Raw genomic sequence first — 16231 nt, 5'->3', positions numbered from 1 at the left:
TGTGGGCCCCGCTCTCCCTCTCTCCCTCTAGTATAGCAAGAGCCCTTTGCTGATGAGGGACACTCCAAGCCCGGCGCGCTCTTCACTTCTGTCAGTAACTTTGGCTTCCTTATCTTTCTAGGTCACTGGCATCTTGCCATGCTTGCTCGATGGTGACTGTTTTATCAGGTCCAATTCTTCAACTCCAGACCTTGGGATATTATTTGAACTTGGAATTTCGTATATTCGCAATGTATGTCAAAACTGAAAGACAAACTGTTCTAATGCATCAGAGGGGAATCGTTAGAACCATCTCTGATTTACAAGCAAAGTGATAGAAGCTATGTTAGCTACACTTGTGGTGTTCTGGTAAAACGCCCTGACAGAAGTGTTTATTCAGGGGAAGAGTGTATTCCGGCTCACAGTTCCAGGGATAAGAACACCATGGCAGGGAAGCACGCCAGGCAGCAGAGGGAGGCGGCAGGCAGGGAACAAATGGGACTGGACTGTAACCTCAAGGCCACCCCAGTGACCCACTTCCTCCAGCAGGGTCCACCCCTAAAGGTTCTGCAACCAAAACCAGCTGGAGACCAGGTATTCAATCAAACACACATGCCTTTAGGGGGAAATCCACACTGAAACCACAAAGAAGGATTTCTGTGATCAGAAATTAACTATAAAGGAACCAGATTGATGCTGACTCTCATTTTTTTAAAATTATTTATATTATGTGAGTACATTATTGCTATCTTCAGACACACCAGAAGAGGGTGTCAGATCCCATCATAGATGGTTGTGAGCCACCATGTGGTTTCTGGGAATTGAACTTAGTACATCTGGAAGAGCAGCCAGTGCTCTTAACCACTGAGCCATCTCTCCAGCCCATGACTCTCTCTTTTTAAAAAAATGTATTTATTTATTTATTTATTTACTTACTTATTTGGTTTTCGAGACAGGGTTTCTCTGTATAGCCCTGGCTGTTCTGGAACTCACTCTGTAGACCAGACTGGCCTTGAACTCAGAAATCCGCCTGCCTCTGCCTCCCAAGTGCTGGGACTAAAGGCATGTACCACCACTACCTTGCTTTTTTTTTCTCTCTTTTTTTTTTAAAAAAAAAAAATACATTTTATTTATGAGTGGGCACAGCATGTAGGTCAGAGAACAGTCTTAGGAGTTGACTCTCTCCTTTCACTGTTTGGTCCCGAGCATCGAGCTCAGGTTGTCAGGTTTGGCAGCAAGCACCTTGACTCTCTGAGCCATCTTTCTGCTCTGGTTCCCATTTGTGTGTGGTAATGCTCAGTGTTAGCTAAGGCAGAAGGGTTTTGTTGGCATTTATAGCATCAATGAACTCCAGTTGCTTTCAAAGAACAAAATCTCTCTTAAAGGCTGGGACTTCCCAGAGGAGGCCACTTAACCCTGTAGGTCACAGTTCTTACTCAGGGACTTGAGACAAAGGCAAGGGAACATCAGAAGTGTGCTTTAATGCTTGTCAGAGAAATAACCCACTGGAGTGCACACTCACCAGAGATTCCCCGTGTCCATACTCTGATCCTGAGAGAGCTGTCATCACAGGAAGATCCCATTACATCTTCAGGATAGATGGGTAGGGCATTGGAGACAGGTGAGCCCCACTGATCCTGGCAACTGGCGTGGGGGCTGAGGAAAGGGATCCTTGAGTTACTGATTCCTCTAGTCCATTCCCCTGTAAAACAAAGCTTCAGAATGCCATGTAGGATCCTGTGATTTGACACTGTTCCCAAACTGTATAGCACTGAAGACCCACCCAGTGGCAACAGTTACCTCAGGGTGGGGTTCTAAGGGACCTTTCAAAGCGACTGTGATAAAGCAGAATTGTCATTTGAAGTACCACTTTTAACACCTGACCTACAAGTAAAATGGAGCTCTGGCAAGCAGCATCTCATTTCTTTGAGGACAGCTAGATGCTTAGAGAGAATGTGAGGACGCAGTGTGTGCTCGTAAGTGGCTAGCTCAAGCACTGTTCCATGTGTTCGTTTTATTTCAGTCAACTGGTGAGAGAGGAGAGTTAAGCTGTGGCTGGGTGTTTCTTAAGCTTTTCGATGCCAGTGGAGTTCCTATTCCAGCAAAGTAAGTGAGCTCACTGTTCCTTACAAGTGAGGGATTTGTAGAAACATCCCTCAGGACTGTCCACCTCAGATGTGTTCTGTTAATAGTTCAAGTTTGGGAAGAGGAATCTCATATCCATCTTAGTGTCTGAGGAAGCCTGGGAAAACAGCTCACATGCTCCCCTAATGAGAAGGAAATGACCCAGAGAATTCTTGTTTTAAAAGGTGTTTGCCTGGGCTGTGTGCTGAGAACGTTCAGTCTGTAGCCCTCATGGATTCACCACACTTCACTGTGCTCAAAATAGAGCCTGGCTCGCTTCAGAGAGCAGATGGTGAGTCTGCTATCCTCCGCCTTCCATAGCAGGCAGGTCACTGCAGTGGCAACAACTGTAAACAAACGGAGGCTGTAAGAGCAGGAGCAGACTGGGCCAATCCCTGTGTTACACACACAAGGGAGAGCAGATTGCCTCCCCGTCTCAAAAGCTAACAAGAAATAGGTAATTTCAGTTTTAAATAGGGGAAAATAAAGACCCAAGTCAAGAGCGTAAGCGTGAACTCCCAGGGGGATACAGAGAGGCAGACAGAGGGGCAGATTGGGGCTGAGATGATTCTGGGTGGGCCCAGCTCCTCCTGGGTGACCAGTTAGGTTCCTTAACATCTCCAGGTCTCAGGTTCCTCTGCCTCTAATCTGGAGATTACTTCCTATCTCAGAGCCTCATGTGAGGATTACTTAGGCAACACCCCCTCACAGCCTTCTTACCACTGGGCAGAGATAAGAGTCCAGGCCACCAGTTATCTGGCATCACCCTAGCAAGGAGGAGAGGACATTAGTTATCATTGTATCATTGTGGACACCCTGATTTCTTATAATTTTTTGAAAAAATTATTTTATACCAAGTATAATATAAATGGTGATATATTGCATGGTAACTCAGGGTTATAGTGTAGTTAGTAGAAGAGATGAGGTGTCCCTCCCCAGAGGTGGAGTGAGAGCTGTTTTTAATTGCCACCGTGTGTGTTGTGTGAAGGAAGTTGCTGATCATCAAAAGCTGGGTGTGCGGATCCAGGGAAACCTCTCTAGGAGTGCAGTGCATGATAAAGAGGCCCGTTAGCTTCTCTCTGCACTTAAGTTACACCTCCACAGAAGAGAGGCACATGGGACCCAGGGGCAACAACTCAGGAGAGCACATAGCTAGCAAGGGATGGGAGGGGCACGGCTGAATAATGACTTCACTGCAAGTAATGACTCAATACATTCGAAAGTTAAAGCTTATTACTTATTGGCACATACCATTAAAGTCAAATCATTTTAGTGACATCAGAATCTTCCTTCTCTCCATGTGGACACCACACTTCCTGCAGTTTGCGCTTAGGAGAGAGTCTGTTGGGTTGCTACCTCATAGAATAGTCTGCATCCTGACTCTCATTTACCCACGAGTTTAGTAAGATGTCCGTGAATAACTTCATGCTGAAAAGCATTCCTGGCAGAGTCTAGTTGACAAATAAATGCCCATGACAAGGACCTGTCACATGTACTGTTCTTTCCTAGAACATATGAACTCTTCTTGAATGGCGGCACTCCTTACGAAAAAGGTGTTGAAGTGGACCCTTCAGTGTCCAGAAGAGGTACAGTCCTTCTGTGTGACCCTCCGTCAGCTGGCTTCTTAATCACCATGACCCTGCTATAAGCAAGCTAAAGGAGGGAGGGTTTATTTGGGTCTGCATTTCCACAGGGTTCAGTCTCTGACCCGTTGGCCCTATTGCTTTGGGTCTCTGTTAGCAAAGAACACCATGGCGAAGCATGTGGTAAAGAAGCCTTCCACCCCTCAGTGGCTGGGGAGCAGCACAGAGGGCACGGGTCCCTGCATCTCCTTCATAGGCACAGCCCAGTGCCTGAATGTGTCCCTGAAGGCCCCATCCCCAAATGGTTCCACCACCTCCATAGTATTCAGGCTGGTGATCGCCTTTAATATATAGGTCTTTTTTAAGACTTATTTTTTTTTTATGTATGTGTTTGTATGCATGTATGTCTCTGAACTGCATTGCATGCTTGGTGCCTGTGGAGGTCAGAAGAGGCCGTCAGATACCCTGGCACTAGAGTTACAGATGGTTGTGAGCTACCATGTGGGTGCTGGGAACTGGACCTGTGTCCTCTGCAAGAGCAGCCAGTGTTCTTATCCATTGGGCCGTGTCTGCAGCACTCCAGGGCCTCGAAGTGGCATGTAGAACCTTATTACCCTCCTTTCCGTAAACGGAAGTGAGCAGTAGAGCAGCGGAGAGCACAGCTGCATCCTAACAAAATACACTTTCCCTTGGAGCCAAATCCTTCATGTGCCATCAGTGCGAATGCTGAGCCACTAAGTGATTATTTTTATTGACACCTCTGAGACTCTAGAATTGTGAAGAATGGGGACCCCACCTCAGCTCCTTTTTGTTGGACACTGTGTTGATGCCTGGCTTGGGGGGGGTGTTCATTGCTGTAGTGAAACATGAAAACTTGGGGTGGGAAGGGTTATTTGATGTACACTTCCACATGGTCTTCCATCATGGAAGGAAGTCAGGGCAGGATTCAAACAGGGCAGGAGTCATGGAGGAGTGTTGCCTACTGGCCTGTTCCTCCTGGCTTGCTCACCCTGCTTTCTTTTAAAACCCAGGACCCCCAGCTCAGGATTGGCACCACCTGCAATGGCCTTGGGCCCCTTCCACATCAATCACTAATTAAGAAAATGGCATTCAGGCTTGCCTGTAGCCTGATCTTGTGGAAGTATTTTCTCAGCTGAGGTTCCTATCTCTCAGATGACTCTAGCTTGTCATAAAAACTGCCAGCAAAATACTTGACAGATAGAAAATGTATAGAATAAGCTCATTCAAAGGATGTAGATTTTTGAATGCAGGCCAAGTTGTTCTCTCTCACCTCCCCCCCAAAAAAAACCCAGAGTGTCCTTAATACCATCCACCCATCCGTGCCCTGGAGAAGCAGTGACCTGGGCAGTAACACAGATATATGGCCCTTCCTCATAGACTGTGAGTCAGCAGACACGGAGCACTCCTCCACTATCCAGGGCAAGGCATGATGCTCCAGATCCACCCCACAGTGCCCCACGGTACCCACAGTGACAGACAGTGCCCCACAGTGACAGTGCTCCACAGTGATAGTGCCCCCATAGTGCCCCACAGTCATAGTGCCCCACAGTGACAGTGCTCCACAGTGTCCCACAACAACAGTGTCCCAACAGTAACAGTGCCCCACAGTGACAGTGGGAGTCTGGCTTTGGAGAACAGACATGGAGTCTAAGAATCTGTTGGTTCCATCTGGAGCCAGGCATGTTTTATCAGCTCCCTTCATACCGCAGAGCATCTGTCACAGTGGCTTGTGAGGCACTTTCTGGAGACGCATTCATATTCATGTCAAGACAGGCTCATAGAAGCTGGGCAGGTGACCACTGCCTTTCGTGCAGTCCAGCTCCACTGGCTGTAGATTCTCATTGAATGGGTGTTTGAATGAACACTGTCCCAAGCACTTAAACTCCGGCTCCACATTCCTGATGTTTTTGTAGCACAGGGCAGTGTTTTCCGTCAGATGATAAGCATGCGCAGGCAGCCTCAACTTCTGGTGAAACTTCGGTCTCTGAACAGGAGGTCCAGGGCCATGCTCAGGTGAGTAGCTGGCCTGGGCTTTTGGGAGAGGCAGGGGACAAGTGGGAAAGGGATGCTTGCTGGACTTCTCGCCTCTGAGCAGCGCAACAGTGATCAAGCTCAGGTTTACTTCCTCCCATTAGCTCACATGGTGGCTGTAAAGCCGGGAGGCCTGGCTCAGTGGTTTACGGCTCTGGCTGCTCTTCCGGAGGACCAGGGCTGGATTCCAGCACCCACGTCAGGCAGCTTACAGCCATCCATAAATCATCTCCAGGGGATCCAATACCATCTTCTAGCCTCTACATGACACACACATCTACACCTATATTTTTAGGTAATGGATGTCACATTAGATAATTTAGATGCTCTTGAATAGGCGAGGCTTACCAGTGTATAATCCTGTGCTCAGGGGTGGCCTTCTTTTCTGTGTCAGGTTTAGGAAGCTCTAGTTCATGTGTAATGAAATTCCCTTTTTTTCAAGCAGTTCAGTCTTGACAAATGTTCATGATGATGGATATAACAGTTCCTGTAGGCAAGATGGAGAACACCTCATTCTCTCTCTTGGTCTCTCTCCTTCCCTCCCTCTCCCTCTCCTTCTCTCCCTCTCTCTTTTAAAAAGTTTTTCCTGTCCTTTTGCAATGAGCACTGCAGCTGCAGCCTCAAGCAGCCACTCATATGTCTTTTTCCTAAACACTTCTACATTTTCCAAACCCTCATGGATGGTGCTGGGTAGACTTGGAGCTGCACTAGAGGCCCGTCCATGCTGTGGGCTTGTTAGTAACTTGGTCCTTTTTGTTCTAGCTGGTGCTATACTTGATGGATAGGCATTGTTGGCTTGTCCATGCCTTGCTTAATGTTTCTAGATCTGGTCAGACAGGAGTAAAGCTGCTGCAGATATTTGCATATAATGCACATGTCTGCATTTCTTATGGGTAAAGTACCTGGGATGGAATTGCTAACTTACAGAGCATTTCGTTAACTTGGTAAGAAGCTCCAGACTGTTGTCCATTGACTGCACCATTTGCCTCGTCACTAGCCAAGCAGGAACGTGTCGGTTCCTCTACATTCTTGACAGCACCGATACTGCCTTGGGGAAGAGGGGTGGACCATTCTAAATTTGAGGGATGTTTACCTCCCGTTATTTTAACTGGAATTTCCTCCGGAAGATTGAATCTACATGTGTGACATCTCAGATCTACCAGCGCCTTACTCAGTGCCCTGTAGTCACTGAAGCACCTCTCTCAGGATCTCAAACTTTAACAGCATCTGCCCTATAAAGCTGAATAGGGTTTAATGAAAGGAAGCCTGTGAAACCACTTAGCTCATATCTATGTGTGACATACACACAAACCTAGGCTCCTCTGGGTATGTGCTGGCAGAGTGATTTTATGCATAGACAAATGTAAATGTGATTCCAGAATTTGCTCAAATGAGCATGTCTGGTAAAATCTGACATTGTCTTTAAATAGGCCTTGAAGGGTTGAGGGATGTGATCATGGGGCACATACAGAATCGGAAGACATATAGGGCAGAGCCTGCTGCAGAGCCCTGTCCTGCCAGGACCTGGCTCACAAGTCACCAAGTGGTAGGGAATAGCTGCCGGCCAGCTGGCTCAGCAGATAAAGGTCCTTGCCGCTAAGCCTGACCATCTCAGTTTGATCCCCAGGGTCCATGTGGTCAAAGGAGAGAACCAACTCCCCCTGCCCCCACACACAAGTGAATAATATAATTTACATTTTTTAATGAAGTAGGGAAGTGAAAGAGGCTTGGTCTGCCCTCGGAGCATGGCTGTTTTCAGTCCAGGTTGTGCTGAAGTGTGGGGTATACTTTACAGTTCAGTCAGTCAGCAGCCATTAATAATGTGCTCATGGACACTATTTACTCTTGGCTTTTTTTTGTCCCTAGATATTCATAAAACATTTAATCTACCCTCCCCCTTTTGGCCAATCTTCCCTTGAAAAATTGTCCTTTTCACGGAGTGGGGAACAAGAGCCTCACAGAGGCAGGCTTTGTAAGAGAAAGCCGGGTCCTGTCCTCATTCTCCTGTTGCTGCGCTGCCCCGCCACTCACCTGTGGCCAGGCCTGCAGGGTTCCCAAGTGGCTGTCAGGAACAGCTCTTAATGCTGCTTTGTTGGCTCAAATACTGTTGCTCAGATATTCTCCACTGCCTCAATATCAAACTGGCCATCTGTCTGAAACTAGAAACACTGCCTTGTATTGTAGGGTCATGGCAAAAGTCCTTAGTCCCTGTCCCCCTGACTTCAGGCACCACCAAGGTATATGTTACATGCAGCTCACAGGAGGCACAGAAATAGGTGTGTGTCATGATTTCCAAGGAGAGATCTTCCTGCTGTGTCCTCTTGTGCTTCTCTGGGACGTCCCTCCCACTGTTCCCAGCCCCTCCTGCCTGTCTGCTATGGTCCTTTTCCTTTAGACCCTGTCTTAGTTAGGGTCTCCATTGCTATAAGGAGACACCATGACCAAGGCAACTCTTATAAGGGCAAACATTTCTCTGGGGCTGGCTTACAGGTTCTAAGGTTCAGTCTGTTATCATGGCAAGACGCATGGCAGCGTGCAGGCAGGCATGGTACTAGAGAAGCTGATAGTTCTACATCTTCCAAAGGCAAACAGGAGATGACTTTCTTCCCAGCAGCTAGGAAGAGGGTCTCAAAGCCCACTCCCACAGTGACACACTTCCTCCAAAAGGCCATACCTACTTTAACAAGGCCGAATCTCCTAAGAGTGCCACTTCCTGGACCAAGCATATTCAAAACATCACAGACCCACAGATTAAAGCTGTATCTTGAAATGGTCATTCTGCTTTGAGCATAGTGTTGGTGTAATCCAAGAACAGGATGACTCTCAGAGAAACCAGGCCATGGACTTTCTAGGGCCAAAGGATTATGGACTGTGAGGCCTGAGAGGCTGGGCACCAGCATGTGAGCTTTCCACAGAATTCTCTGAGCTTCCATACCAGGGAAGGGAAGACAGGCAGGGCTGGCCTATTCAGCATCCTCACATCCCTGACAAGCCACCCTCCATGGGTGAGAGAAGGAGGGGAGCGACACCCCTACATTCTCCTCCCCTTTAAAGGTATATTCCACGCCTAGTCCCACTGGCCCCTGCTTTACCTTCACCTGTATTTCAGTACCGTTCTCTTCTGCTAGACGGTGAGAGATGATGCTCTGTGGAGCTTTTTCTATTATGCCAAAGCTCACACACAGTGGAGGCCTGGTCGCAGGTGAGAAGCCCGGTTTGAACTGTCCTGTGCTTATTTTCACCCAGCTTGCTGGAGTGCCTCACCCATCCAGTACTTTTGCAAATCCTAGGGATCCTCTGTATATCAGAAGACGTGAAAGTGCAAAGTGCAGACCCAGGTCTTTTACCAGTTTCTTTGCACAAGGAAGGGCCCGCCCCTAGGCCCACAGCCTCATTTTGTGGTGAGCCTGTTATGTGATGTGATGGTAGCTCCGTTTAGCTCCACCAACACTTGCCCCATTCTCTCTCTCTCTCTCTCTCTCTCTCTCTCTCTCTCTCTCTCTCTCTCTCTCTCTCTCTTTCTCTCTCTCTCTCCTTTCTAAGACAGGGTTTCTCTACTAATGTATCTCTGGTTGCCCCTGGAACTTACTAATGAAGACCAGGCTGGCCTTGAACTCACAGAGATCCACCTGCCTTTGCCTCCTGAGTGCTGATGTTAAAGGCATGCACCCCCAACACACACCTAGAGCCATTTTCCAAAGGGACTTAATTTGACTTGGTTTGACCAAAGGCACACTTCTGAGGTCCTGAGGGGAGAGAGCTCAATATTAGGCCCTTGGGGTTCTGAATGAAAGGAAGCATTTGCCTAGAGCAATGGTCTGTGTAAATTCTACAGTGATTTTCCTTTGTCTGTGTGACACATTTCCACCCCTTTCTCTCTTTTACTTACATTTGTTAAAAATAAAGTAAAACTATTATTACTGCTGGGGCCCATTCATTACACCCTTCTGCTCCTGGCTTGGTGATCCCCAGGTGAAATTGGAGTGAAGCATTTTCCCACTTATTCAGCTCAGCCTTTAGTAGCTTAGAACTTTCTGGTCATCTTAGGTTTGGAAAAAATTAGGCAATTTCTAAGAAACAAAGTGAAATACCATTGCCTCATGTAGTAGGGAAGTGGAAGGAAAGGAGCACCCACCCTGAAGGAGCACCCACCCTGAAGGAGCACCCACCCTGAAGGAGTGCCCACACCTACCAGACAGATGGAGCAGGCAGATCTGTAGGAGAAAGAGGGGGCAGACAGGAGGGAGGAAGGCCCCACCTCTTCCCCTGGCAAAATGAGATCTTCAGCATGAGGCAGTACTCGGCAGACCTTGGAGCACTGCCCACAGAGGCCACAGCCAGATGTAGACTGCCCTTAGGAGTCACAGCATGACCTCATAGGGCACCAGAAATGCTCCTCAATAGTCAATCATGAAATCTAGCTTGAATTCATACAAATCGGGGGTTTTTATGTGCTCAGTGAGCCAAATAGTGCATATGTCTAGGAAAGACAGCCTAGAAAGGCAGGGCTAGGGAGTGGTCAGGGATGTTCATCTGCATTCCGGGAAGCTCCTGTACACCAGCCTAATGGCTTCATTCATCTCTTCTTCCAGTCAACCGGAAGCCTGACTTTTACCTGTCTGATCATTTTCCCTTCTCAAATTGACAAGATATTAAAATAAGGGATTAATTATAAAAATTGAAGCCACCTTTGTAACCTTTGAAATATGTTTGTCCTGAGTCTAAAGCAAGACTCTTATATAGTTGGAATTATCTTTTTAAATTCTTTCTTCCAATCTATATATTTTGATTGGGGAGTTTTGATCCACTTACATTTAATGTAGTTGCCCATGGGAGTGCTGTTATTTTGGCATTTGTTACTCTTTTTCTGTGTGTCTTATAGCTTTGGTTTTCATTTTCTTCCTCACTGTTTTCCTTCCTATTTCTTTTGTTTTGCCACTGATACTTGGTTTCCTTTCTGTTTCCATTTGTGTATAGTCTGTACATCAGGAATATTTGTTTGTGCACACTTCTGTGCAGGTGTGTGTTTACCATGGAGATTACATATTCCACCCTAAAGTTTTAATAATCTATTGAAAACTGATACCATCTTAACTTCAATATTAAATTCCTTTTTTTTGAGCCTTTGCTATATACTAGACATGTATTAAATGCTACAGTTGCTTCATTTTAATCCTTTCAGTAACCTGAAATTCGGGTGTTAGGCTTGGCACTCTACAAATAAGGAAACAAAAGCACACTGGGAGTGATTAATTAATCCTTAGTCTGACTGCTCGGAAGTAGCAAAGTGGGGATTCAGGTCTGTCCCGCCTCCTGTGTCCCACCCAACCCATGAGCAGTCTAAACTGGCATTTCCTCCTCTCCCACCACATCAGGCTTGGCAGCCACATGCTTTTCTTCAGGCGTGTAGCTCACTAGTCACTTTCCAGAACAAGGCATTAGTGACTTTCCTTTATTTGACATTTAGTATGGGTGTGTGCGCTCGCACGGAAGCACAAGCGTGTGATACAGTGCTGAGACATAAAATATAGATCTGAAGAGACTAGTTATCTCTGGTTTAATGGAGGCTAGTTATCTCTGGTTTAATGTGACCAAGTTGTGGTGTAAGTTTCCTTTAAACTGTAAAATCTTTTTTTCCCCCAATAGTAAAGTAAAACTTGTTCATTCAAGTAATACACAGAGGAAAAACCCCCGTAGGTTGGGTTGGAAGGGTCTGTTTAATGACTGCCTTTCTTCTCCGGCTAGTCTGCTGCCAGAAACCCTGGTGGGGAGTATGTGCTCTGCTCACTTACTGATATTTTACCGACAAATTCTTGGAGATGTGCTCCTGAGAGATAGGACAAGCCTGCAAAGTGCCGGTAAGTTTGGGGTCTTTCCTGTGTGTCGATGCTGCAAACCCTTGAAGACATGGAGTCTGGGCCAGGCTGTATTTCCTGCCTACAGATGTGGCCTGTGGAAGAAGACCACTGAATAGCATTGGGGTGGCACACCACTGAGGGGCAGCTTCGGGAGCTCACACAGGCTCCGCTCATCCCCGCTCAGCCTCCTCTTTTCCATCCACGGGGAAACAGGTTTTTTTTTTTTTTTTTGGTCTTGAAATTATCTGTTTTCACCTGTGACCCTTGAATGTCACCTTTTCAGGAAGAAACCAGTCATCCCAAATAACTATTGTTTACATAATGAAGTGTGCCCATGAGCCAGTTACAAGTCAATAAATCAAATAGTCACTAGTTTCTATGCACTATTTTTATTCTTAAAATTTCTCTTTAAATTAATTTTTATGTATGAGTTCATGTGCACACAAATGCACATACATGTGGAAGCCCACGTTAGTGTTGGGAACCTTCACTCCTTACTCTCTACCTAATTCATTGAGGGAGGACCTCTCAGTTGAATGCAGACCTCTTCCATACAGCTTGACTGGCTGGCTCTAGGATTCCCTTTCTGTACTGGAACTTAGATAAACTACTATAGCTAACAGGCATTAGTGCGTGTTTCTGGGGAACCCAAACTTCAGCCTCAAATTTGTATAGTGCCTGCTTTAACTATTCATCTAGCTCCTTAGTCCTTGGCATTCGGTTTGAGTTCAAAAGATTTTTTCCAAGTAAAATATTTTAAAATAAATTTTAAAACACACGAGCTGTCATACATGAATGAACTTTCCAAGAGGGAGTGCATGTGCTATAAGAGCTTGGCTCTAAAGTAAAAGATCATAATTCTGTTGTTTATCACCCAAACCCTAGAAATCAATAAGTATCCAGATACCCACTGCCTGCTGGGTACATCATATGCCATTGTATGGTAAATGGGAAAGGTTTAGTTGTCCCAACCAAATGGAGCAACCAAACTTCAAAGCAAAATGACATGAAGAAGCCCTCTAGCTTTTAAAAATAAGTGACTATAAAGAAAATGGAGGGAACATTCACTAAGAAGACCTGAATTATTATGTAGTAAGAAGAGAGGCTTTGATGTGTAGATAATCAAAGATGAAACCTGAGCAAGAGATTAGACATTTGGGGAGATGTGTGAGAGACTCCTTTCTGATTAGAGTAACTGGTGTGCCTAGAGACCCAAGATAAGACAATGTTTCTATGCAGGTGAGATTGAAGTTGAGGGCAGCAGGCATGGGCAGAGTTGAGAATCAGGATAGCATGGTGAGGCCTCACACTGGACAATCGTGTTCCTGGTTAGAACAGATTCTACCTCGAGAGTTTCAGCCCAGTAATGTAAGAGAGCAAAGTCTAGAGCTACACAGAAACACTGGAAGAAATATTTGTATGCTGGGGAGTGGTACTTAAGCTTTAACCATCAGTTGCCCTTGGATTTAACACTAGGAATGTTCACCAGCACCAGGGCTCAAGTGCAGATTTACTGGCTATTCTCAAAGGCAAGGAAGCTGTTCTAGATGGTTCTCTACTGAGGCACAGTATGGTAGAATATGTAGCATGTGGCATTTCAGAAACAAAGCTCCTGTTTGAATGTGTCTTTTTGGAAATTAGTGCATTGCTTTGTGATGGGATCAAGAGGAAGAGCCTTTGAGGGGTGTCAGGCCAAGAGTGCTGCCATGACTCGTGAGTGGATTTAGGCATCTTTGTAGAAAGGCTTCATACCAGGAATTCAAACTGCCCTTCTAATTCTTCCACACTCTCTCGTACAGAAGACCCAGTATGGCCAGCCCCATTGGAAATCTCATTTCAGAACTTTCTAGGATAAGAGGTAGAGACACAGAGATACTAAAAGGGACAGCTTTCGAGCCTCTGAACTCTCCTGGAGGCCAAAGTGTATAAAAAGTGTTATCAGTAAATAATTGGTGAAATAATTTTAATCTGAGTAGGTAACACTGAGATCAAATACTGTAAAATAGGAATGAAGTTTGAATCTTCCTGTTGTGTGTTTCAGATTTAATCAGTCATCCCGTGCTGGCCACCTTCCCTCTGCTCCTGGAGCAGCCCGACGTGATGGATGCTCTCAGGGTGGGTAGCACGTACCACCATGGAAACTTGCTGCAGCCAGTGTTTCCTAGTCCCTGTTCATTGTCTAGCTAACCCAGCCTCATCCTCCCAAGCATGGTGAATGTTACCCAGGGACAACCTTCACTGCTGCAGTGGCAGGGGACTGTGAGCTGAGCATTGTACTTTCTTGCTTGTTATATTCCTCCATGTAAGATGCCCAAGAAACTCCAAGTGAAACTCCAGAGCAGTCCACTGGGTAAATCAACTAACTTTTCAGAAGAGTTGGGGCATACATACCATCTTCAGTTTAATTCAGTATACTGTGTTATCTGAAATAGCAACTGGATATTAAAGTGAACAGTTTGAAGTCTCTGATCTTCAGCTAAATTTAAATTTCCAAAGTCACCATTTTAACATATCTTAACCTGAAACATTGGGGTCAACAAAGAGAAACCTTGTGACCATGCCAGGCTTATATGTAGATAGCATAGTGTGTGCTGTGGCCAAATTCATTCTGGGGACCTCAAAGGTTTAATGATGGCATCAAATGACAGTCAGAACTCTGTCTCATTAAAGATCCTCAGGTGAGGGGGACCTAAGGAAAGGTGAGGCCATGGCCTAACTGCTGACAGGGATGCTGTCACAGTGGGGGAGGATTGGCAGAAACCTTGTGAGGCAGATCGGATCCAATTTAGGGTGATATACGTGAAGGGGCCAAAGGTGGCAGAAATCAGAGGCTGCATGTGGAGAGCAAAAAAGGCAGGGAGTGATCGTGACCAGGAAGTTTCCCTGGAGGATGACACTTCTGGCAGTGCAGAGACATAGCGGCACATGTTCAGGACTGTGACTCTGTCAGTTGAACTCCTTGCTACGAGAGTAACCACAGTCATGAGACGGGAGGCATAGGCTCCCTTTTACAGGAGTTCTCATCTTATAGGTAAAAGAATTTTAAAGCAGACCCAGAAGGAAACTTGAGGACAATTTTATTGTTTTATGCACGAAGTAAGTTAAGTGCCTAGTGTTCTTGGACAATGTTCTTGGAGAACATGGCAGGACTCAGAAAGGGGATTCGTGGTCCAGTTATAATCCCATCTCATGGCACAGCCTTTAGAACAGTGGGCTTTTCTGGTTGAAAAGTGTTTGCCTGCTGTATGCCAGAGGGACCTGAAACAACAGAACAAGCATGTTTTTATCTTGGAGCCTAAGAAAGAAAACCTCAGGAGCAGCAAACTGAAGATCATGGCAGATGGGGGAGGAGGGAGCTGGAAGAGGGAGAGAGGTCAAGAAAGCAGGCAGGCCTCACAGGGCAGGCAGGTCGGAGAAGCAGCCTTGAGTAGGGTGTCTTTAAAAGGAGGGTTGTTTCTCACTACCCGGTTCCCTTCCAGTGTGACTCCCTCCCATAGCTACCCAAGGCCTAAGGCTGGTGAAGGCAGGCCCTGTTCTCTCCTAGAACCATTTGGAATGAATGGCACTCTCTGTTGCCCTTTGTCCTTGCAGGAAAAGGTAGGGGATTGACCTTGGGCTTTCCACTCTACCTCAAGAGCCTGTTCGTTTCTGCTCATATTTCATTGGCCAGAGCCAGTTATGTCTTCTGCTAACTGGAGGGGAGCTGGGAAAGACAGGCATCTGTTTGTTCTAGAAGGAGAAGGGTGGGGCTTGGTGAGGTGGTAGTGGCCCACACTCGTTTGTTTTCTTCTGTTTTTTTTTTTTTTTTTTTTTTTTTTTTTTCCCCAAGTCCCTCTGTCTACTCCCACCCCTCCACCCCATTGCTTTCTGTGGACTAAAAGCTCAGGTAATCTCTACGTTGACTGGCAAGCAGTGGGCAGTTTACAGGCAGAGAGTCTAAGTTACTAAGTAGTGCTCACACTAAGACATGTTGTCTTTTAAGATTTACGTGATGAAGTGTGTGAGTGTTCGGACTTTACTCAGCTAAGTTCACTTTGTGGTTGGTGTTTTAATAATGACTGTCGTAAAACGCTGTGGCTCTGAAGGGTTCTCTCAACCTAGAGGGGGTAGGTGCAAGTTAACAAGGTGGGATGTCACAACCTGGAAGCAGAAACAACCTGGACACACCAGCGCTTCATGGTCAGCCCATTACATTCTTTCTCCAGGGGCCACTGGGTCCTTGTCTCAGCATGATATGACCCTAGGCACCTATGGGCATGGGCTGTCTACCCAGATACCTTCAAGATACCTGTAGAGTCAGGTACTAGTCCTGGACAGTCAGCCTGGAGACTGGGGAATTCACCCAGCCTTACAGACTGCCAGGGAAATGCTTTGCCAAGCTCTTCAGCTCATACCTGTGTGGGATCCCTTGATCTCTAGCTTCTCTGTTTAAAGAAGCTTTTGTGAAGCCTGTGGAAATGTTTACTTGCAAATCAACTTGTCTGTCCCATCCATGTCACCAGTGTGGCGGGCAGAGCCGCTGGCATAGGGGACTTAGCAGGACTTCCTGTTTCTGTTGCTGTCTCCCCTTGGAAGCTCGTGACTATGTTAGCATCTGGGCATTGTGTGTGCTTGGCATGGAATACGGGGTGTTTG

At 46.3% G+C, this 16231-nt stretch overlaps 1 protein-coding gene across 4 annotated transcripts in view; it reads left to right on the top strand.

Moving 5' to 3' along the window:
• The window catches only part of Nphp1 (nephrocystin 1), a 49643-nt gene that overhangs the window by 30780 nt on the left and 2632 nt on the right, over nt 1-16231 (top strand). For all 4 annotated transcript variants that reach the window (XM_021183855.1, XM_021183849.2, XM_021183845.1 and 1 more), the window contains exons 13-18: nt 122-232; nt 2003-2085; nt 3613-3689; nt 5621-5720; nt 11484-11596; nt 13638-13711. In XM_021183855.1, coding sequence (XP_021039514.1) covers nt 122-232; nt 2003-2085; nt 3613-3689; nt 5621-5720; nt 11484-11596; nt 13638-13711 — 558 coding nt within the window. The remainder of the gene's footprint in view (nt 1-121; nt 233-2002; nt 2086-3612; nt 3690-5620; nt 5721-11483; nt 11597-13637; nt 13712-16231) is intronic.

The sequence above is a fragment of the Mus caroli genome, chromosome 2, assembly GCF_900094665.2.
Source record: "Mus caroli chromosome 2, CAROLI_EIJ_v1.1, whole genome shotgun sequence".
NCBI classification, from domain to species: domain Eukaryota; kingdom Metazoa; phylum Chordata; class Mammalia; order Rodentia; family Muridae; genus Mus; species Mus caroli.
This window is presented reverse-complemented; position numbering and strand designations above follow the sequence as displayed.